The sequence below is a fragment of the Oncorhynchus gorbuscha genome, unplaced genomic scaffold (genome assembly GCF_021184085.1).
Source record: "Oncorhynchus gorbuscha isolate QuinsamMale2020 ecotype Even-year unplaced genomic scaffold, OgorEven_v1.0 Un_scaffold_1159, whole genome shotgun sequence".
NCBI classification, from domain to species: domain Eukaryota; kingdom Metazoa; phylum Chordata; class Actinopteri; order Salmoniformes; family Salmonidae; genus Oncorhynchus; species Oncorhynchus gorbuscha.
Window position 1 is genome coordinate 40513 of NW_025746024.1, and position 25127 is coordinate 65639.

General features: G+C 44.6%; 1 protein-coding gene across 1 annotated transcript in view; it reads right to left on the reverse strand.

The window, feature by feature from the left end:
- Positions 1–25127, reverse strand: part of LOC124021679 (unconventional myosin-XV-like) — a gene marked incomplete at its 3' end in the record, with an annotated part of 187428 nt that overhangs the window by 40493 nt on the left and 121808 nt on the right. Inside the window, 9 exon segments of the mRNA XM_046336788.1 lie at positions 1307–1423; positions 2837–2951; positions 3201–3283; positions 6564–6616; positions 7661–7776; positions 8211–8328; positions 8658–8748; positions 12292–12448; positions 15152–15233. Of these exon segments, the coding sequence (XP_046192744.1) occupies positions 1307–1423; positions 2837–2951; positions 3201–3283; positions 6564–6616; positions 7661–7776; positions 8211–8328; positions 8658–8748; positions 12292–12448; positions 15152–15233 (932 nt within the window).

Consider the following 25127-nt stretch of genomic DNA (forward strand, 5'->3'; position numbering starts at 1 on the left):
GGTACGTAGTGTAAGGCAGTAGTAGGGTTAGGGGTACGTAGTGTAAGGTAGTAGTAGGGTTAGAGGTACGTAGTGTAAGGTAGTAGTAGGGTTAGGGGTACGTAGTGTAAGGTAGTAGTAGGGTTAGGGGTACGTAGTGTAAGGTAGTAGTAGGGTTAGAGGAACCTACGTGTAATGTCGTAGTAGGGTTAGAGGTACGTCGTGTAAGGCAGTAGTAGTAGTAGAGGAACCTACGTGTAATGTCGTAGTAGGGTTAGAGGTACGTAGTGTAAGGTAGTAGTAGGGTTAGGGGTACGTCGTGTAAGGCAGTAGTAGTAGTAGAGGAACCTACGTGTAATGTCGTAGTAGGGTTAGAGGTACGTAGTGTAAGGTAGTAGTAGGGTTAGTGTTAGGGTTAGAGGTACGTAGTGTAAGGTAGTAGTAGGGTTAGGGGTACGTAGTGTAAGGTAGTAGTAGGGTTAGAGGTACGTAGTGTAAGGTAGTAGTAGGGTTAGAGGTACGTAGTGTAAGGTAGTAGTAGGGTTAGGGGTACGTAGTGTAAGGCAGTAGTAGGGTTAGGGGTACGTAGTGTAAGGTAGTAGTAGGGTTAGAGGTACGTAGTGTAAGGTAGTAGTAGGGTTAGGGTACGTAGTGTAAGGCAGTAGTAGGGTTAGGGGAACGTAGTGTAAGGTAGTAGTAGGGTTAGAGGAACCTACGTGTAATGTAGTAGTAGGGTTAGAGGTACGTAGTGTAAGGCAGTAGTAGTAGTTAGAGGAACCTACGTGTAATGTCGTAGTAGGGTTAGAGGTACGTAGTGTAAGGTAGTAGTAGGGTTAGGGGTACGTCGTGTAAGGCAGTAGTAGTAGTAGAGGAACCTACGTGTAATGTCGTAGTAGGGTTAGAGGTACGTAGTGTAAGGTAGTAGTAGGGTTAGAGGTACGTAGTGTAAGGTAGTAGTAGGGTTAGAGGTACGTCGTGTAAGGCAGTAGTAGTAGTAGAGGAACCTACGTGTAATGTCGTAGTAGGGTTAGGGGTACGTAGTGTAAGGTAGTAGTAGGGTTAGGGGTACGTAGTGTAAGGTAGTAGTAGGGTTAGGGGTACGTAGTGTAAGGTAGTAGTAGGGTTACCCTACAGTGTAAGGTAGTAGTAGTAGTAGAGGAACCTACGTGTACAGGCAGTAGTAGTAGTAGAGGAACCACGTGTAATGTCGTAGTAGGGTTACACACACACGTGTAAGGCAGTAGTAGTAGTAGAGGAACCACGTGTAATGTCGTAGTAGGGTTAGAGGTACGTCGTGTAAGGCAGTAGTAGTAGTAGAGGAACCTACGTGTAATGTCGTAGGACTCTGAAGTAGTCCGACTCAGTGCTGCTCTTCACTGTCTTCAGGAGCCTGATCCCGGTGTGAGACACGGACAACACCTGTACCCCTGTACCTGCACTACCCCACACACACACACACACACACACACACACACACACACACACACACACACACACACAGACACAGACACAGACACAGACACAGACACACGCACACGCACACGCACACGCACACGCACACGCACACGCAGACGCAGACACACGCGCACACAGCGCGCACACACACACACACACACACACACACACACACACACACACACACACACACACACACACACACACACAGACACACAGACACACACACACACACAGACACACACACACACACACACACACACACACACACACACACACACACACACACACACACACACACACACACACACACACACACACACACACAGACACACACACACACACACACACACACACACACACACACACACACACACACACACACACACACACACACAGACACAGACACACACACACACACACACACACACACACACACACACACACACACACACACACACACACACACACACACACACACACACACACACACACACACACACACACACACACACACACACACACACACACACACACACACAGAGAGAGATAATGTAAACGGTGGTGGATATACTGACATTACACACATAGATGAGAGGTCAAACACACACAGGTCAAGCAACAGGAAGTCATGTGATGCAACAGGAAGTTATGTGATGCAACCAGACGTCATGTGGTGCAACAGGAAGTCATGTGGTGCAACAGGAAGTCATGTGGTGCAACAGGAAGTCATGTGATGCAACAGGAAGTCTTGTGATGCAACAGGAAGTCATGTGGTGCAACAGGAAGTAATGTGGTGCAACAGGAAGTCATGTGGTGCAACAGGAAGTAATGTGGTGCAACAGGAAGTCATGTGGTGCAACCAGACGTCATGTGGTGCAACAGGAAGTAATGTGGTGCAACAGGAAGTCATGTGGTGCAACAGGAAGTAATGTGGTACAACAGGAAGTAATGTGGTGCAACAGGAAGTAATGTGGTGCAACAGGAAGTAACGTGGTGCAACAGGAAGTCATGTGGTGCAACAGGAAGTCATGTGGTGCAACCAGACGTCATGTGGTGCAACAGGAAGTAATGTGGTGCAACAGGAAGTCATGTGGTGCAACAGGAAGTCATGTGGTGCTACAGGAAGTAATGTGGTGAAACAGGAAGTAATGTGGTGCAACAGGAAGTCATGTGGTGCAACAGGAAGTCATGTGGTGCAAAAGGAAGTAATGTGGTGCAAAGGAAGTCATGTGTTGCAACAGGAAGTCATGTGGTGCAACAGGAAGTCATGTGGTGCAACAGGAAGTCATGTGATGCAACCAGACGTCATGTGGTGCAACAGGAAGTCATGTGGTGCAACAGGAAGTCATGTGGTGCAACAGGAAGTCATGTGGTACAACAGGAAGTCATGTGACTCACAGAGGCAGGAAATAGGCATGAGAAATAAATATCCCAGGATTCCTTGGCTACTGTGACAACCTCCTTCTTCACCGCCTCGTTCACTGTGTCTGTGTTCCGCTCTACGCCATGTTTCTCTGTTAGACACAAGTCAGTTATTACATGTTAGTAATTCAGCAGACACTCTTATCCAGAGCATCTTACAGTACTGAGTGCATTTTCATACTGGTCCCACGTGGGAATTGAACCCACAACCCTGGTGTTGCAAGTGCCGTGCTTTGCCAACTGAGCCACACAGGATTTCAACAGTAAGAAAGATTCATTTTCAGTGAACAAACAAATATCTCTTTCAAACCAGAGCATTGTGGGTAATGTAGTTGACTCACCAAACAGAGACTTCATCTTCATTCTCTCCCGATTGGAGATTCTAACACATGCCTGAGACAGAGTATCATTCACTATCTGGAGAGGAGAGAGGAGAAGAGAGAGGAGAAGAGAGGAGAAGAGGAGATGAGAGAGGAGGAAAGGAGGAGAGAGGAGGAGAGGGGGAGAGAGGAGCAGAGGAGAGAGAGGAGGAGAGTGGAGAGAGGAGGAAGGGAGGAGTGGAGAGAGTAGAGAAGAGGAGATGAGAGAGGAGGAAGGAGGAGAGAGGAGGAGAGGGGGAGAGAGGAGCAGAGGAGAGAGAGGAGGAGAGTGGAGAAAGGATGAAGGGAGGAGAGGAGAGAGGAGAGAGGAGAGAAAGGAAGAGAGAGGATGAGAGAGAGGAGAAAGGTGTTAGTGTTAGAGGTACATGAATATAACAAAAGTGATACAGGAATATAATAACAGTGTTACAGGAATATGATAACAGTGTTACAGGAATATGATAACAGTGTAGCAGGAATATTGTAGCAGGAATATGATAACAGGAATATGATAACAGGAATATGATAACAGTGTTACAGGAATATGATAGCAGTGTTACAGGAATATGGTAACAGTGTTACAGGAATATGATAACAGGAATATGATAACAGGAATATGATAACAGTGATACAGGAATATGATAACAGGAATATGATAACAGTGATACAGGAATATGATAACAGGAATATGATAACAGTGTTACAGGAATATGATAACAGTGTTACGGGAATATGATAACAGTGTTACAGGAATATGATAACAGTTTAACAGGAATATGATAACAGGAATATGATAACAGGAATATGATAACAGTGATACAGGAATATGATAACAGGAATATGATAACAGTGATACAGGAATATGATAACAGGAATATGATAACAGTGATACAGGAATATGATAACAGGAATATGATAACAGTGTTACAGGAATATGATAACAGTGTTACAGGAATATGATAACAGTGTTACAGGAATATGATAACAGTTTAACAGGAATATGATAACAGGAATATGATAACAGTGATACAGTAATATGATAACAGGAATATGATAACAGTGATACAGGAATATGATAACAGGAATATGATAACAGTGATACAGGAATATGATAACAGGAATATGATAACAGTGTTACAGGAATATGATAACAGTGTTACAGGAATATGATAACAGTGTTACAGGAATATGATAACAGAATTTAACAGGAATATGATAACAGGAATATGATAACAGTGTAACAGGAATATGATAACAGTGATACAGGAATATGATAACAGGAATATGATAACAGTGTTACAGGAATATGATAACAGTGTTACAGGAATATGATAACAGTGTTACAGGAATATGATAACAGTGTTACAGGAATATGATAACAGTGTAACAGGAATATGATAACAGGAATATGATAACAGGAATATGATAACATGAATATGATAACAGTGTTACAGGAATATGATAACAGGAATATGATAACAGGAATATGATAACATTGATACAGGAATATGGTAACATTGTTTCAGGAATATAACAAAAGTGATACAGGAATATGATAACAGTGATACAGGAATATGATAACAGGAATATGATAACAGTGTTACAGGAATATGATAACAGTGATACAGGAATATGATAACAGGAATATGATAACAGTGTTACAGGAATATGATAACAGTGTTACAGGAATATGATAACAGTGTTACAGGAATATGATAACAGTGATACAGGAATATGATAACAGGAATATGATAACAGTGTTACAGGAATATGATAACAGTGATACAGGAATATGATAACAGTGTTACAGGAATATGATAACAGTGATACAGGAATATGGTAACATTGTTACAGGAATATGGTAACATTGTTACAGGAATATGATAACAGTGATACAGGAATATGATAACAGGAATATGATAACAGTGTTACAGGAATATGATAACAGGAATATGATAACAGTGATACAGGAATATGATAACAGTGATACAGGAATATGATAACAGTGTTACAGGAATATGATAACAGTGATATAGGAATATGGTAACAGTGATACAGTGTAACAGGAATATGATAACAGTGATACAGAAATATGATAACAGGAATATGGTAACAGTGTTACAGGAATATGGTAACAGGAATATGATAACAGGGTTACAGGAATATGATAACAGTGTTACAGGAATATGATAACAGGAATATGGTAACAGTGTTACAGGAATATGATAACAGTGTTACAGGAATATGATAACAGGAATATGATAACAGTGATACAGGAATATGATAACAGTGTTACAGGAATATGATAACAGGAATATGATAACAGGAATATGATAACAGTGATACAGGAATATGATAACAGTGTTACAGGAATATGATAACAGGAATATGGTAACAGTGATACAGGAATATGATAACAGGAATATGATAACAGTGTTACAGGAATATGATAACAGTGTCACAGGAATATGATAACAGTGTCACAGGAATATGATAACAGTGTTACAGGAATATGATAACAGTGTTACAGGAATATGATAACAGGAATATGATAATATGATATATATATTATGCCAATTCAATATGTTATTAAAAAACAACTGTCCCACCTGTTTGAAAATGAGGTCCAGCACCAGGGGATGGTTGATAGCTGTCTTTAGGGTAGAACACCTGAAACCAGGAACACACTGACGTTAGAACTCAAAATGAGGTCCAGCACCAGGGGATGGTTGAAGCTGTCTTTAGGGTAGAACACCTGAAACCAGGAACACACTGACGTTAGAACTCAAAATGAGGTCCAGCACCAGGGGATGGTTGGAGCTGTCTTTAGGGTAGAACACATAGCACCAGGGGATGGTTGAAGCTGTCTTTAGGGTAGAATTCATATGTTAAACCAGGAACACACTGACGTTAGAACTCAACATGAGGTTCAGCACCAGGGGATGGTTGAACCTGTCTTTAGGGTAGAACACCTGAAACCAGGAACACACTGACGTTAGAACTCAACATGAGGTCCAGCACCAGGGGATGGTTGAAGCTGTCTTTAGGGTAGAACACCTGAAACCAGGAACACACTGACGTTAGAACTCAACATGAGGTTCAGCACCAGGGGATGGTTGAACCTGTCTTTAGGGTAGAACACATAGCACCAGGGGATGGTTGAAGCTGTCTTTAGGGTAGAACACCTGAAACCAGGAACACACTGACGTTAGAACTCAACATGAGGTTCAGCACCAGGGGATGGTTGGAGCTGTCTTTAGGGTAGAACACATAGCACCAGGAGATGTTTGAAGCTGTCTTTAGGGTAGAACACCTGAAACCAGGAACACACTGACGTTAGAACTCAACATGAGGTCCAGCACCAGGGGATGGTTGAAGCTGTCTTTAGGGTAGAACACCTGAAACCAGGAACACACTGACGTTAGAACTCAACATGAGGTTCAGCACCAGGGGATGGTTGGAGCTGTCTTTAGGGTAGAACACATAGCACCAGGAGATGTTTGAAGCTGTCTTTAGGGTAGAACACATAGCACCAGGGGATGGTTGGAGCTGTCTTTAGGGTAGAACACATGGCACCATGGGATGTTTGAAGCTGTCTTTAGGGTAGAACACATAGCACCAGGAGATGTTTGAAGCTGTCTTTAGGGTAGAACACATAGCACCAGGAGATGGTTGGAGCTGTCTTTAGGGTAGAACACATAGCACCAGGGGATGGTTGAAGCTGTCTTTAGGGTAGAACACATAGCACCAGGGGATGGTTGGAGCTGTCTTTAGGGTAGAACACCTGAAACCAGGAACACACTGACGTTAGAACTCAACATGAGGTTCAGCACCAGGGGATGGTTGGAGCTGTCTTTAGGGTAGAACACATAGCACCAGGGGATGGTTGAACCTGTCTTTAGGGTAGAACACATAGCACCAGGGGATGGTTGGAGCTGTCTTTAGGGTAGAACACATAGCACCAGGGGATGTTTGAAGCTGTCTTTAGGGTAGAAATGATTTGGCATGGGTTCTCAGATCCCCAAAAGGTTTTACAGCTGCACCATCGAGAGCATCCTGACGGCTATTAGAGGTTAGTGCGTTCGACCCAGTACATCACCAGGGTCAAGGTTCATGCCATCCTGTACCTCTATACCAGGCGGTGTCAGCGGGAGGCACAAAGATTTGTCAAAGACTCCAGCCATCTTAGTCATAGACTGTTCTCTCTGCTACCTGCACGGCAAGCGGTACCGGAGCACCAAGTCCAAGAACAGCTCTGTGTGTGTGTGTGTGTGTGTGTGTGTGTGTGTGTGTGTGTGTGTGTGTGTGTGTGTGTGTGTGTGTGTGTGTGTGTGTGTGTGTGTGTGTGTGTGTGTGTGTGTGTGTGTGTGTGTGTGTGTGTGTGTGTGTGTGTGTGTGTGTGGGTGGTGTGGGTTTGTGTGTGTGTGTGTGTGTGTTTGTACCTCCTTCCTGATGTAGATCTTCCAGGGTACGTTGGTGTAGGTGTAGTGTTCTTGTGTTGTGCTGCGATGGAGCTGGGTCTGAATAGTCTCCGCCTCCACTGGCAGCTCTCGCGATACTATTGGAGCACACAGCTGTCACTCAACAACCAGACACACAGCCCATTGGCTCACAGAGTTGTCACTCAACAACCCGACACACAGCCCATTGGCTCAAAGAGCTGTCACTCCACACAAACACACAGTAGTTGGATATTTGAGCTGTCACTCAACAGTCACACACAGCCATTGGTCCTTAGAGATGTCATTCAACAACGAGACACACAGCCATTGGTTCCTATAATTGTCGTTGACGTATAGCCACAGCCATTGGTTCTTGGATCTGTCAGTCAGCAACTACACACACAGCCATTGGTTCTTAGAGCTGTCACTCTATCACAGACACAGCCATTGGCCCTAAGAGTTGTCACTAAACAACTATCCATAGTCATTGGTTCTTTAGAGCTGTCAATCAAAAACCAGCCGCACATCAAACTGTCTGTCAGTGTTGTACCTGGTAGAGGGAGTGGTTGAGGGCGTTCAGGGGCCCTCTTCTTGGCCCTCTTGGTGGGGTTAGTCCCTGCTTCCTTTAGAGCCATCGTAGAGGAGCTTGGGCCTAACGGACGCTTGGGCTGGATAGAGATACCAGAGTGTTGGGTACATGTTTATCTCTGTGTGAGTGTGTGAGCGTGTGGGTGTGTGTGTGAGAGAGTGTGTTTGTGAGAGAGCGTGTGTGTTTGTGTGAGTGAGTGAGTGAGTGAGTGCGTGCGTGCGTGTGTGTGCGTGTGTGTGCGTAAGTGCGTGCGTGCGTGCCTGCCTGCCTGCCTGCCTGCCTGCGTGCGTGCGTGTGTGTGTGTGTGTGAGAGAGCGTGTGTGTTTGTGTGTGTGAGTGAGTGAGTGAGTGAGTGAGTGAGTGAGTGAGTGAGTGCGTGCGTGCGTGCGTGCGTGTGTGTGTGTGTACCTGTGGTGTTGGGTTGTCCATCTGAGGTTTGAGGATCTGTAGAGCTTCATCACGAGGATTCTGCATCTTCATAAACTTCCCCTCTGGTCTCCTACACATAGAGGACATGAGGACTGAATATAACTGAAAACGACTGACTAAATAAGACTAAATAGATTGACTAAATAAGACTAAATAGATTGACTAAATAAGACTAAATAGATTGACTAAATAAGACTAAATAGATTGACTGAATAAGATTGACTGAATAAGACTGACTGAATAAGACTAAATAGACTGACTAAATAAGACTGACTGAATAAGACTGACTGAATATGACTGACTGAATAAGACTGACTGAATAATACTAAATAAGACTGACTAAATAAGACTGACTAAATAAGACTGACTGAATAAGACTGACTGAATATGACTGACTGAATAAGACTGACTAAATAAGACTGACTGAATAATACTGACTGAATAATACTGACTGAATATGACTGACTGAATAAGACTGACTGAATATGACTGACTAAATAAGACTGACTGAATAATACTGACTGAATAAGACGGACTGAATAAGACTGACTGAATATGACTGACTGAATAAGACTGACTGAATAATACTAAATAAGACTGACTAAATAAGACTGACTAAATAAGACTGACTGAATAAGACTGACTGAATAATACTAAATAAGACTGACTAAATAAGACTGGCTGAATATGACTGAATAAGACTGACTGAATAAGACTGACTGAATAAGACTAAATAAGACTGACGGAATAAGACTGACTAAATACGACTGACTAAATAAGACTGACTGAATAAGACTGACTGAATAAGACTGAATAAGACTGGCTGAATAAGACTAAATAAGACTGACTGAATAAGACTGGCTGAATAAGACTGACTGAATAGGACTAAATAAGACTGACAGAATAAGACTGACAGAATAAACTGACTAAATAAGACTAAATAAGAATAAATAAGACTGACTGAAATTGACTAAATAAGACTGACTGAATAAGACTAAATAAGACTGACTGAATAAGACTGACTGAATAAGACTGACTGAATAAACTGACTAAATAAGACTGACTGAATAAGACTGACTGAATAAAACTGACTGAATAAGACTGAATACGACTGAATAAGACTAAATAGGACTAAATAAGACTGACTGAATATGACTGAATACTACTGAATAAGACTAAATAGGACTAAATAAGACTGTCAGAATAAGACTGAATAAGACTAAATAAGACTGACTGAATACGACTGAATAAGACTGAATAAGACTGAATAAGACTAAATAAGACTAAATAAGACTGACTGAATAAGACTGAATAAGGACATGAACCTCACCTTTTTCCCCCGTCATCAGCCATTCTTAGCTCGGACAATCACCTGCCAGTCTGCACAGCGCAATATCAACCCAGAACATATCGGACTGCTTCTCTCCACCACATCACCGGATTCCTGCCGCTCCGGATCATTACTCCGGATCATCGCAGCTAGCTAGCTGCAAACGACTGGCTACTGTTAGCTAATGGCTCCGTCCCGAAGCAAGCACCAGTTAGCCTTGAGCTAGCCTCGAGCTAGACCCATATACCAGCAAATTATAGGGCTACAATACCTCCTTTGCCAATTGGCCCTGACCCTTTATTTTCGACACGGAGCCCCGCCGATCCATCACGACTGGACTGCCGACGTGATCGCCTGATGTGGTCTCAACAGGCAATTCTGTTACAATGTCGCTGCAGAACCATCTACTAGCCCCGGCCCACTAACTTTTCTGAACGCTGTGTCCCCTGCTCGCCTACTGTAGTAGTGACTACCAAACAGCCCCAAACGGCACCCTCATTGCCTGCATCCATAATGGGTCTGCGTTCAAACGACCTCCACTCATCACTGTCAAACGCTCCCTTAAACACTTCAGCGAGCAGGACTTTCTAATCGACTTGGCCCGGGTATCCTGGAAGGATATTGACCTCATCCCGTCAGTAGAGGATGCCTGGTTATTCTTTAAAAATGCCTTCCTCACCATCTTAAATAAGCATACCCCTTTCAAAACATTTGGAACCAGGAACAGATATAGCCCTTGGTTCACTCCAGACCTGACTGCCCTCGACTAGCCCAAAAACATCCTGTGGCGGACTGCATTAGCATAGAATAGCCCCCGTGATATGCAACTTTTCAGGGAAGTTAGACACCAATATACACAGACAGTTAGAAAAGCCAAGGCTTTTCAAACAGGAATATGCATCCTGTATTACAAACTCCAAAAAGTCCATGACTAATAAGAGCACCTCATCCCAGCTGCCCTGAGGCTAGGAAACACTGTTAACACTGATAAATCTACGATAATAGAGAATTTCAATAAGCATTCTACTGCTGGCCATGCTTTCCACCTGGCTACCCCTACCCCGGTCAACAGCTCTGCACCCCCCACAGCAAGTTGCCCAAGACACCCCCATAACCCTCTCCTTCCGGACTCATATTGAGCATCTCCAATCCAAAATTAAATCTAGAATTTGCTTCCTATTTCACAACAAAACATCCTTCACTCACGCTGCCTAACATACCCTCGTAAAACTGACTATCCTATCAATCCTTGACTTCAGCGATGTCATTTACAAAATAGCCTCCAACACACTACTCAGCAAATTGGATGCAGTCTATCAGAGTGCCATTCGTTTCGTCACCAAAGCCCCATACACTACCCACCACTGCTACCTGTATGCTCTCATTGGCTGTCCCTCGCTTCATATTCGTCGCCAAACCTACTGGCTCCAGGTCATCTACAAGTCTCTGCTAGATAAAGCCCCGCATTATCTCAGCTCACTGGTCACCATAGCAGCACCCACCCATAGCACTCGCTCCAGCAGGTATATCTCACTGGTCATCCCCCAAAGCCAACACCTCCTTTGGCCGCCTTTAATTCCAGTTCTCTGCTGCCAGTGATTGGAAAGAACTACAAAAATCTCTGAAGCTGGAGACTCACATCTCCCTCACTAACTTTAAGCATCAGCTGTCAGAGCAGCTCACAGATCACTGCACCTGTACACAGCCAATCTGTAAACAGCCCATCCAACTACCTACCTCACCCAACTACCTCATCCCCATACTGTTATTTATGTTATTGCTGAGTACCTCTACTTGTACATTCATCTTCTGCACATCGATCACTCCAGTGTTTAATTGCTAAATTGTCATTATTTCGCCAATACGGCATATTTATTGCCTTACCTCCCTAATCTTACCTCATTTACACACACTGTATATAGACTTTTTCTATTGTGTTATTGACTGTATGTTTGTTTATTCCATGTGTAACTCCTGTGTTGTTGTTTGTGTCGCACTGCTTTGCTTTATCTTGGCCAGGTCGCAGTTGTAAACAAGAACTTGTTCTCAACTAACCTACCTGGTTAAATAAAGGGTTATATATATAATATATCAATACCTGGTTAAATAAAGGTGAAATAAAAGGGAAAAAAGAATGACTGAATAAAACGGACTGAATAAGGATGAATAGAATATGTATGCAAATGTAATAGAAGCTGAATGGAAACTGAATAGAAGCAGAGTAGTCTGGAGTCAGAATAGAGTTTTCATGATGCTGAGCACTGTGTGTGTGTGACCTCTGACCTCTTGCCGGGCGGTAGGGCATCAGTCACGGGCGGAGGAGTGTCGTACTGTCTGATGATATCCTTGATGTTACTGCTGGGTACGATGTCTACCTGAGGCAACACTGATGACTTCACCACCTCAGCAGCAGGGGGAGCAGGACTGGTCACCACCGGAGCTACACATCACATAGGGAGAGAGAGGACTGGTCACCACAGGGGAGAGAGGACTGGTCACCACTAGGGAGAGAGGACTGGTCACCACTGGGGAGAGAGGACTGGTCACCACAGGGGAGAGATGACTGATCACCACTGGGGAGAGAGGACTGGTCACCACAGGGGAGAGAGGACTGGTCACCACCGGGGAGCAGGACTGGTCACCACTGGGGAGAGAGGATTGGGCACCACTGGGGAGAGAGGACTGGTCACCACAGGGGAGAGATGACTGATCACCACCGGGGAGAGAGGACTGGTCACCACTGGGGAGAGAGGACTGGTCACCACTGGGGAGAGAGGACTGGTTGTGGTATATATCATATAATATATATCAGTGTGGATGACGGATCACCACCTCAAGCTGAACTTCGGCAAGACGGAGCTGCTCTTCCTCCCGGGGAAGGACTGCCCGTTCCATGATCTCGCCATCACGGTTGACAACTCCATTGTGTCCTCCTCCCAGAGCGCTAAGAACCTTGGCGTGATCCTGGACAACACCCTGTCGTTCTCAACTAACATCAAGGCGGTGGCCCGTTCCTGTAGGTTCATGCTCTACAACATCCGCAGAGTACGACCCTGCCTCACACAGGAAGCGGCGCAGGTCCTAATCCAGGCACTTGTCATCTCCCGTCTGGATTACTGCAACTCGCTGTTGGCTGGGCTCCTTGCCTGTGCCATTAAACCCCTACAACTCATCCAGAACGCCGCAGCCCGTCTAGTGTTCAACCTTCCCAAGTTCTCTTACGTCACCCCGCTCCTCCGCTCTCTCCACTGGCTTCCAGTTGAAGCTCGCATCCGCTACAAGACCATGGTGCTTGCCTACGGAGCTGTGAGGGGGAACGGCACCTCAGTGCCTCCAGGCTCTGATCAGGCCCTACACCCAAATAAGGGCACTGCGTTCATCCACCTCTGGCCTGCTCGCCTCCCTACCACTGAGGAAGTACAGTTCCCGCTCAGCCCAGTCAAAACTGTTCGCTGCTCTGGCTCCCCAATGGTGGAACAAACTCCCTCACGACGCCAGGACAGCGGAGTCAATCACCACCTTCCAGAGACACCTGAAACCCCACCTCTTTAAGGAATACTTAGGATAGGATAAAGTAATCCTTCTCACCCCCCTTTAAGATTTAGATGCACTATTGTAAAGTGACTGTTCCACTGGATGTCATAAGGTGAATGCACCAATTTGTAAGTCGCTCTGGATAAGAGCGTCTGCTAAATGACTTAAATGTAAATGTAAATGTAATATAATGTCTGATTGTGGTATATATCATATAATGTCTGATTGTGGTATATATCATATAATGTCTGATTGTGGTATATATCATATAATGTCTGATTGTGGTATATATCATATAATGTCTGATTGTTATAAATCATATAATGTCTTATTGTTATATATCATATAATGTCTGATTGTTATAAATCATATAATGTCTGATTGTTATAAATCATATAATGTCTGATTGTGGTATAAATCATATAATGTCTGATTGTTATATATCATATAATGTCTGATTGTTATAAATCATATAATGTCTGATTGTTATAAATCATATAATGTCTGATTGTTATAAATCATATCATGTCTGATTGTGGTATAAATCATATAATGTCTGATTGTTATATATCATATAATGTCTGATTGTGGTATAAATCATATAATGTCTGATTGGTATATATCATATAATGTCTGATTGTGGTATATATCATATAATGTCTGATTGTTATATATCATATAATGTCTGATTGTTATAAATCATATAATGTCTGATTGTTATAAATCATATAATGTCTGATTGTGGTATATATCATATAATGTCTGATTGTGGTATAAATCATATAATGTCTGATTGTGGTATATATCATATAATGTCTGATTGTTATATATCATATAATGTCTGATTGTTATAAATCATATAATGTCTGATTGTTATATATCATATAATGTCTGATTGTTATATATCATATAATGTCTGATTGTTATAAATCATATAATGTCTGATTGTTATATATCATATAATGTCTGATTGTGGTATAAATCATATAATGTCTGATTGTTATATATCATATAATGTCTGATTGTTATAAATCATATAATGTCTGATTGTTATAAATCATATAATGTCTGATTGTTATATATCATATAATGTCTGATTGTTATAAATCATATAATGTCTGATTGTGTTATATATCATATAATGTCTGATTGTTATATATCATATAATGTCTGATTGTTATATATCATATAATGTCTGATTGTTATAAATCATATAATGTCTGATTGTGGTATAAATCATATAATGTCTGATTGTGGTATATATCATATAATGTCTGATTGTGGTATATATCATATAATGTCTGATTGTTATATATCATATAATGTCTGATTGGTATATATCATATAATGTCTGATTGTTATATATCATATAATGTCTGATTGTTATATATCATATAATGTCTGATTGTTATAAATCATATAATGTCTGATTGTGGTATATATCATATAATGTCTGATTGTGTTATATATCATATAATGTCTGATTGTGGTATAAATCATATAATGTCTGATTGTGGTATATATCATATAATGTCTGATTGTTATGAATCATATAATGATTATAATATAATCATATAAAATCATGTGATGTTATTAATGAATGAATTACCAAACTTCCTGGCAGGTTCCTTGTTGATGGGGATGGCTGGAGACTTCTGGTGAGGAACTGCGTCTTTACCTGCGGTCTTGGCCTGATGGAGGAGGGAGCCATAAATCACACACCTGAAGTCCTAACGTCCTGCAGATACACCACAGTCAACATATAAGTCCTAACATCCTGCAGATACACCACAGTCAACCTATAAGTCCTAACATCCTGCAGATACACCACAGTCAACCTGAAGTCCTAACATCCTGCAGATACACCACAGTCAACCTGAAGTCCTAACATCCTGCAGATACACCACAGTCAACCTGAAGTCCTAACATCCTGCAGATACACCACAGTCAACCTGAAGTCCTAACATCCTGCAGATACACCACAGTCAACCTGAAGTCCTAACATCCTGCAGATACACCACAGTCAACCTGAAGTCCTAACATCCTGCAGATACACCACAGTCAACCTGAAGTCCTAACATCCTGCAGATACACCACAGTCAACCTGAAGTCCTAAACATCCTGCAGATACACCACAGTCAACCTGAAGTCCTAACATCCTTCAGATACACCACAGTCAACCTGAAGTCCTAACATCCTGCAGATACACCACAGTCAACCTGAAGTCCTAACATGACCTGCAGATACACCACAGTCAACCTGAAGTCCTAACATCCTGCAGATACACCACAGTCAACCTGGAGTCCTAACATCCTGTAGATACACCACAGTCAACCTGAAGTCCTAACATCCTGCAGATACACCACAGTCAACCTGAAGTCCTAACATCCTGACCTGCAGATACACCACAGTCAACCTGAAGTCCTAACATCCTGCAGATACACCACAGTCAACCTGAAGTCCTAACATCCTGCAGATACACCACAGTCAACCTGAAGTCCTAACATCCTGACCTGCAGATACACCACAGTCAACCTGAAGTCCTAACATCCTGACCTGCAGATACACCACAGTCAACCTGAAGTCCTAACATCCTGCAGATACACCACAGTCAACCTGAAGTCCTAACATCCTGCAGATACACCACAGTCAACCTGAAGTCCTAACATCCTGCAGATACACCACAGTCAACCTGGAGTCCTAACATCCTGACCTGCAGATACACCACAGTCAACCTGAAGTCCTAACATCCTGCAGATACACCACAGTCAACCTGAAGTCCTAACATCCTGCAGATACACCACAGTCAACCTGAAGTCCTAACATCCTGCAGATACACCACAGTCAACCTGAAGTCCTAACATCCTGCAGATACACCACAGTCAACCTGAAGTCCTAACATCCTGCAGATACACCACAGTCAACCTGAAGTCCTAACATCCTGCAGATACACCACAGTCAACCTGAAGTCCTAACATCCTGCAGATACACCACAGTCAACCTGAAGTCCTAACATCCTGACCTGCAGATACACCACAGTCAACCTGAAGTCCTAACATCCTGTAGATACACCACAGTCAACCTGAAGTCCTAACATCCTGCAGATACACCACAGTCAACCTGAAGTCCTAACATCCTGCAGATACACCACAGTCAACCTGAAGTCATAACATCCTGACCTGCAGATACACCACAGTCAACCTGAAGTCCTAACATCCTGCAGATACACCACAGTCAACCTGAAGTCCTAACATCCTGACCTGCAGATACACCACAGTCAACCTGAAGTCCTAACATCCTGCAGATACACCACAGTCAACCTGAAGTCCTAACATCCTGCAGATACACCACAGTCAACCTGAAGTCCTAACATCCTGACCTGCAGATACACCACAGTCAACCTGAAGTCCTAACATCCTGACCTGCAGATACACCACAGTCAACCTGAAGTCCTAACATCCTGCAGATACACCACAGTCAACCTGAAGTCCTAACATCCTGACCTGCAGATACACTACAGTCAACCTGAAGTCCTAACATCCTGCAGATACACCACAGTCAACCTGAAGTCATAACATCCTGCAGATACACCACAGTCAACCTGAAGTCCTAACATCCTGACCTGCAGATACACCACAGTCAACCTGAAGTCCTAACATCCTGACCTGCAGATACACCACAGTCAACCTGAAGTCCTAACATCCTGACCTGCAGATACACCACAGTCAACCTGAAGTCCTAACATCCTGCAGATACACCACAGTCAACCTGAAGTCCTAACATCCTGACCTGCAGATACACCACAGTCAACCTGAAGTCCTAACATCCTGACCTGCAGATACACCACAGTCAACCTGAAGTCCTAACATCCTGCAGATACACCACAGTCAACCTGAAGTCCTAACATCCTGCAGATACACCACAGTCAACCTGAAGTCCTAACATCCTGACCTGCAGATACACCACAGTCAACCTGAAGTCCTAACATCCTGACCTGCAGATACACCACAGTCAACCTGAAGTCCTAACATCCTGACCTGCAGATACACCACAGTCAACCTGAAGTCCTAACATCCTGCAGATACACCACAGTCAACCTGAAGTCCTAACATCCTGCAGATACACCACAGTCAACCTGAAGTCCTAACATCCTGACCTGCAGATACACCACAGTCAACCTGAAGTCCTAACATCCTGACCTGCAGATACACCACAGTCAACCTGAAGTCCTAACATCCTGCAGATACACCACAGTCAACCTGAAGTCCTAACATCCTGCAGATACACCACAGTCAACCTGAAGTCCTAACATCCTCCTGCAGATACACCACAGTCAACCTGAAGTCCTAACATCCTGCAGATACACCACAGTCAACCTGAAGTCCTAACATCCTGACCTGCAGATACACCACAGTCAACCTGAAGTCCTAACATCCTGCAGATACACCACAGTCAACCTGAAGTCCTAACATCCTGACCTGCAGATACACCACAGTCAACCTGAAGTCCTAACATCCTGACCTGCAGATACACCACAGTCAACCTGAAGTCCTAACATCCTGCAGATACACCACAGTCAACCTGAAGTCCTAACATCCTGCAGATACACCACAGTCAACCTGAAGTCCTAACATCCTGCAGATACACCACAGTCAACCTGAAGTCCTAACATCCTGCAGATACACCACAGTCAACCTGAAGTCCTAACATCCTGACCTGCAGATACACCACAGTCAACCTGAAGTCCTAACATCCTGCAGATACACCACAGTCAACCTGAAGTCCTAACATCCTGACCTGCAGATACACCACAGTCAACCTGAAGTCCTAACATCCTGCAGATACACCACAGTCAACCTGAAGTCCTAACATCCTGCAGATACACCACAGTCAACCTGAAGTCCTAACATCCTGACCTGCAGATACACCACAGTCAACCTGAAGTCCTAACATCCTGACCTGCAGATACACCACAGTCAATACACCACAGTCAAACTGAAGTCCTAACATCCTGACCTGCAGATACACCACAGTCAACCTGAAGTCCTAACATCCTGCAGATACACCACAGTCAACCTGAAGTCCTAACATCCTGACCTGCAGATACACCACAGTCAACCTGAAGTCCTAACATCCTGCAGATACACCACAGTCAACCTGAAGTCCTAACATCCTGCAGATACACCACAGTCAACCTGAAGTCCTAACATCCTGCAGATACACCACAGTCAACCTGAAGTCCTAACATCCTGACCTGCAGATACACCACAGTCAACCTGAAGTCCTAACATCCTGACCTGCAGATACACCACAGTCAACCTGAAGTCCTAACATCCTGCAGATACACCACAGTCAACCTGAAGTCCTAACATCCTGCAGATACACCACAGTCAACCTGAAGTCCTAACATCCTGACCTGCAGATACACCACAGTCAACCTGAAGTCCTAACATCCTGCAGATACACCACAGTCAACCTGAAGTCCTAACATCCTGACCTGCAGATACACCACAGTCAACCTGAAGTCCTAACATCCTGACCTGCAGATACACCACAGTCAACCCTGAACTAACATCCTGCAGATACAACAGTCAACCTGAAGTCCTAACATCCTGCAGATACACCACAGTCAACCTGAAGTCCTAACATCCTGCAGATACACCACAGTCAACCTGGAGTCCTAACATCCTGCAGATACACCACAGTCAACCTGAAGTCCTAACGTCCTGACCTGCAGATACACCACAGTCAACCTGAAGTCCTAACGTCCTGACCTGCAGATACACCACAGTCAACCTGGAGTCCTAACAGTCCTGCAGATACACCACAGTCAACCTGAAGTCCTAACATCCTGACCTGCAGATACACCACAGTCAACCTGAAGTCCTAACATCCTGCAGATACACCACAGTCAACCTGAAGTCCTAACATCCTGACCTGCAGATACACCACAGTCAACCTGAAGTCCTAACATCCTGCAGATACACCACAGTCAACCTGAAGTCCTAACATCCTGCAGATACACCACAGTCAACCTGAAGTCCTAACATCCTGACCTGCAGATACACCACAGTCAACCTGAAGTCCTAACATCCTGCAGATACACCACAGTCAACCTGAAGTCCTAACATCCTGACCTGCAGATACACCACAGTCAACCTGAAGTCCTAACATCCTGCAGATACACCACAGTCAACCTGAAGTCCTAACATCCTGCAGATACACCACAGTCAACCTGAAGTCCTAACATCCTGCAGATACACCACAGTCAACCTGAAGTCCTAACATCCTGACCTGCAGATACACCACAGTCAACCTGAAGTCCTAACATCCTGCAGATACACCACAGTCAACCTGAAGTCCTAACATCCTGCAGATACACCACAGTCAACCTGAAGTCCTAACATCCTGCAGATACACCACAGTCAACCTGAAGTCCTAACATCCTGACCTGCAGATACACCACAGTCAACCTGAAGTCCTAACATCCTGCAGATACACCACAGTCAACCTGAAGTCCTAACATCCTGCAGATACACCACAGTCAACCTGAAGTCCTAACATCCTGCAGATACACCACAGTCAACCTGAAGTCCTAACATCCTGCAGATACACCACAGTCAACCTGAAGTCCTAACATCCTGACCTGCAGATACACCACAGTCAACCTGAAGTCCTAACATCCTGCAGATACACCACAGTCAACCTGAAGTCCTAACATCCTGCAGATACACCACAGTCAACCTGAAGTCCTAACATCCTGACCTGCAGATACACCACAGTCAACCTGAAGTCCTAACATCCTGCAGATACACCACAGTCAACCTGAAGTCCTAACATCCTGCAGATACACCACAGTCAACCTGAAGTCCTAACATCCTGACCTGCAGATACACCACAGTCAACCTGAAGTCCTAACATCCTGCAGATACACCACAGTCAACCTGAAGTCCTAACATCCTGCAGATACACCACAGTCAACCTGAAGTCCTAACATCCTGACCTGCAGATACACCACAGTCAACCTGAAGTCCTAACATCCTGCAGATACACCACAGTCAACCTGAAGTCCTAACATCCTGCAGATACACCACAGTCAACCTGAAGTCCTAACATCCTGACCTGCAGATACACCACAGTCAACCTGAAGTCCTAACATCCTGCAGATACACCACAGTCAACCTGAAGTCCTAACGTCCTGCAGATACACCACAGTCAACCTGAAGTCCTAACATCCTGCAGATACACCACAGTCAACCTGAAGTCCTAACATCCTGCAGATACACCACAGTCAACCTGAAGTCCTAACATCCTGACCTGCAGATACACCACAGTCAACCTGAAGTCCTAACATCCTGCAGATACACCACAGTCAACCTGAAGTCCTAACATCCTGCAGATACACCACAGTCAACCTGAAGTCCTAACATCCTGACCTGCAGATACACCACAGTCAACCTGAAGTCCTAACATCCTGCAGATACACCACAGTCAACCTGAAGTCCTAACATCCTGCAGATACACCACAGTCAACCTGAAGTCCTAACATCCTGACCTGCAGATACACCACAGTCAACCTGAAGTCCTAACATCCTGCAGATACACCACAGTCAACCTGAAGTCCTAAACGTCCTGCAGATACACCACAGTCAACCTGAAGTCCTAACATCCTGCAGATACACCACAGTCAACCTGAAGTCCTAACATCCTGCAGATACACCACAGTCAACCTGAAGTCCTAACATCCTGACCTGCAGATACACCACAGTCAACCTGAAGTCCTAACGTCCTGCAGATACACCACAGTCAACCTGAAGTCCTAACATCCTGCAGATACACCACAGTCAACCTGAAGTCCTAACATCCTGACCTGCAGATACACCACAGTCAACCTGAAGTCCTAACATCCTGCAGATACACCACAGTCAACCTGAAGTCCTAACATCCTGACCTGCAGATACACCACAGTCAACCTGAAGTCCTAACATCCTGCAGATACACCACAGTCAACCTGAAGTCCTAACATCCTGACCTGCAGATACACCACAGTCAACCTGAAGTCCTAACATCCTGACCTGCAGATACACCACAGTCAACCTGAAGTCCTAACATCCTGCAGATACACCACAGTCAACCTGAAGTCCTAACATCCTGACCTGCAGATACACCACAGTCAACCTGAAGTCCTAACATCCTGCAGATACACCACAGTCAACCTGAAGTCCTAACATCCTGACCTGCAGATACACCACAGTCAACCTGAAGTCCTAACATCCTGCAGATACACCACAGTCAACCTGAAGTCCTAACATCCTGCAGATACACCACAGTCAACCTGAAGTCCTAACATCCTGCAGATACACCACAGTCAACCTGAAGTCCTAACATCCTGCAGATACACCACAGTCAACCTGAAGTCCTAACATCCTGCAGATACACCACAGTCAACCTGAAGTCCTAACATCCTGCAGATACACCACAGTCAACCTGAAGTCCTAACATCCTGCAGATACACCACAGTCAACCTGAGTCCTAACATCCTGACCTGCAGATACACCACAGTCAACCTGAAGTCCTAACATCCTGCAGATACACCACAGTCAACCTGAAGTCCTAACATCCTGCAGATACACCACAGTCAACCTGAAGTCCTAACATCCTGACCTGCAGATACACCACAGTCAACCTGAAGTCCTAACATCCTGCAGATACACCACAGTCAACCTGAAGTCCTAACGTTCTGCAGATACACCACAGTCAACCTGAAGTCCTAACATCCTGACCTGCAGATACACCACAGTCAACCTGAAGTCCTAACATCCTGCAGATACACCACAGTCAACCTGAAGTCCTAACATCCTGCAGATACACCACAGTCAACCTGAAGTCCTAACATCCTGCAGATACACCACAGTCAACCTGAAGTCCTAACATCCTGCAGATACACCACAGTCAACCTGAAGTCCTAACATCCTGACCTGCAGATACACCACAGTCAACCTGAAGTCCTAACATCCTGACCTGCAGATACACCACAGTCAACCTGAAGTCCTAACATCCTGACCTGCAGATACACCACAGTCAACCTGAAGTCCTAACATCCTGCAGATACACCACAGTCAACCTGAAGTCCTAACATCCTGCAGATACACCACAGTCAACCTGAAGTCCTAACATCCTGCAGATACACCACAGTCAACCTGAAGTCCTAACATCCTGCAGATACACCACAGTCAACCTGAAGTCCTAACATCCTGACCTGCAGATACACCACAGTCAACCTGAAGTCCTAACATCCTGACCTGCAGATACACCACAGTCAACCTGAAGTCCTAACATCCTGACCTGCAGATACACCACAGTCAACCTGGAGTCCTAACATCCTGCAGATACACCACAGTCAACCTGGAGTCCTAACATCCTGCAGATACACCACAGTCAACCTGAAGTCCTAACATCCTGCAGATACACCACAGTCAACCTGAAGTCCTAACATCCTGCAGATACACCACAGTCAACCTGAAGTCCTAACATCCTGCAGATACACCACAGTCAACCTGAAGTCCTAACATCCTGCAGATACACCACAGTCAACCTGAAGTCCTAACATCCTGACCTGCAGATACACCACAGTCAACCTGAAGTCCTAACATCCTGCAGATACACCACAGTCAACCTGAAGTCCTAACATCCTGCAGATACACCACAGTCAACCTGAAGTCCTAACATCCTGACCTGCAGATACACCACAGTCAACCTGAAGTCCTAACATCCTGCAGATACACCACAGTCAACCTGAAGTCCTAACATCCTGCAGATACACCACAGTCAACCTGAAGTCATAACATCCTGCAGATACACCACAGTCAACCTGAAGTCCTAACATCCTGACCTGCAGATACACCACAGTCAACCTGAAGTCCTAACATCCTGCAGATACACCACAGTCAACCTGAAGTCCTAACATCCTGCAGATACACCACAGTCAACCTGAAGTCCTAACATCCTGTAGATACACCACAGTCAACCTGAAGTCCTAACATCCTGACCTGCAGATACACCACAGTCAACCTGAAGTCCTAACATCCTGCAGATACACCACAGTCAACCTGAAGTCCTAACATCCTGACCTGCAGATACACCACAGTCAACCTGAAGTCCTAACATCCTGCAGATACACCACAGTCAACCTGAAGTCCTAACATCCTGACCTGCAGATACACCACAGTCAACCTGAAGTCCTAACATCCTGCAGATACACCACAGTCAACCTGAAGTCCTAACATCCTGACCTGCAGATACACCACAGTCAACCTGAAGTCCTAACGTCGTGCAGATACACCACAGTCAACCTGAAGTCCTAACATCCTGCAGATACACCACAGTCAACCTGAAGTCCTAACATCCTGACCTGCAGATACACCACAGTCAACCTGAATTCCTAACATCCTGCAGATACACCACAGTCAACCTGAAGTCCTAACATCCTGCAGATACACCACAGTCAACCTGAAGTCATAACATCCTGCAGATACACCACAGTCAACCTGAAGTCCTAACATCCTGACCTGCAGATACACCACAGTCAACCTGAAGTCCTAACATCCTGCAGATACACCACAGTCAACCTGAAGTCCTAACATCCTGCAGATACACCACAGTCAACCTGAAGTCCTAACATCCTGTAGATACACCACAGTCAACCTGAAGTCCTAACATCCTGACCTGCAGATACACCACAGTCAACCTGAAGTCCTAACATCCTGCAGATACACCACAGTCAACCTGAAGTCCTAACATCCTGACCTGCAGATACACCACAGTCAACCTGAAGTCCTAACATCCTGCAGATACACCACAGTCAACCTGAAGTCCTAACATCCTGACCTGCAGATACACCACAGTCAACCTGAAGTCCTAACATCCTGCAGATACACCACAGTCAACCTGAAGTCCTAACATCCTGACCTGCAGATACACCACAGTCAACCTGAAGTCCTAACATCCTGCAGATACACCACAGTCAACCTGAAGTCCTAACATCCTGCAGATACACCACAGTCAACCTGAAGTCCTAACATCCTGCAGATACACCACAGTCAACCTGAAGTCCTAACATCCTGCAGATACACCACAGTCAACCTGAAGTTCTAACATCCTGCAGATACACCACAGTCAACCTGGAGTCCTAACATCCTGCAGATACACCACAGTCAACCTGGAGTCCTAACATCCTGACCTGCAGATACACCACAGTCAACCTGAAGTCCTAACATCCTGCAGATACACCACAGTCAACCTGAAGTCCTAACATCCTGCAGATACACCACAGTCAACCTGAAGTCCTAACATCCTGACCTGCAGATACACCACAGTCAACCTGAAGTCCTAACATCCTTCAGATACACCACAGTCAACCTGAAGTCCTAACATCCTGACCTGCAGATACACCACAGTCAACCTGAAGTCCTAACATCCTGCAGATACACCACAGTCAACCTGAAGTCCTAACATCCTGACCTGCAGATACACCACAGTCAACCTGAAGTCCTAACATCCTGCAGATACACCACAGTCAACCTGAA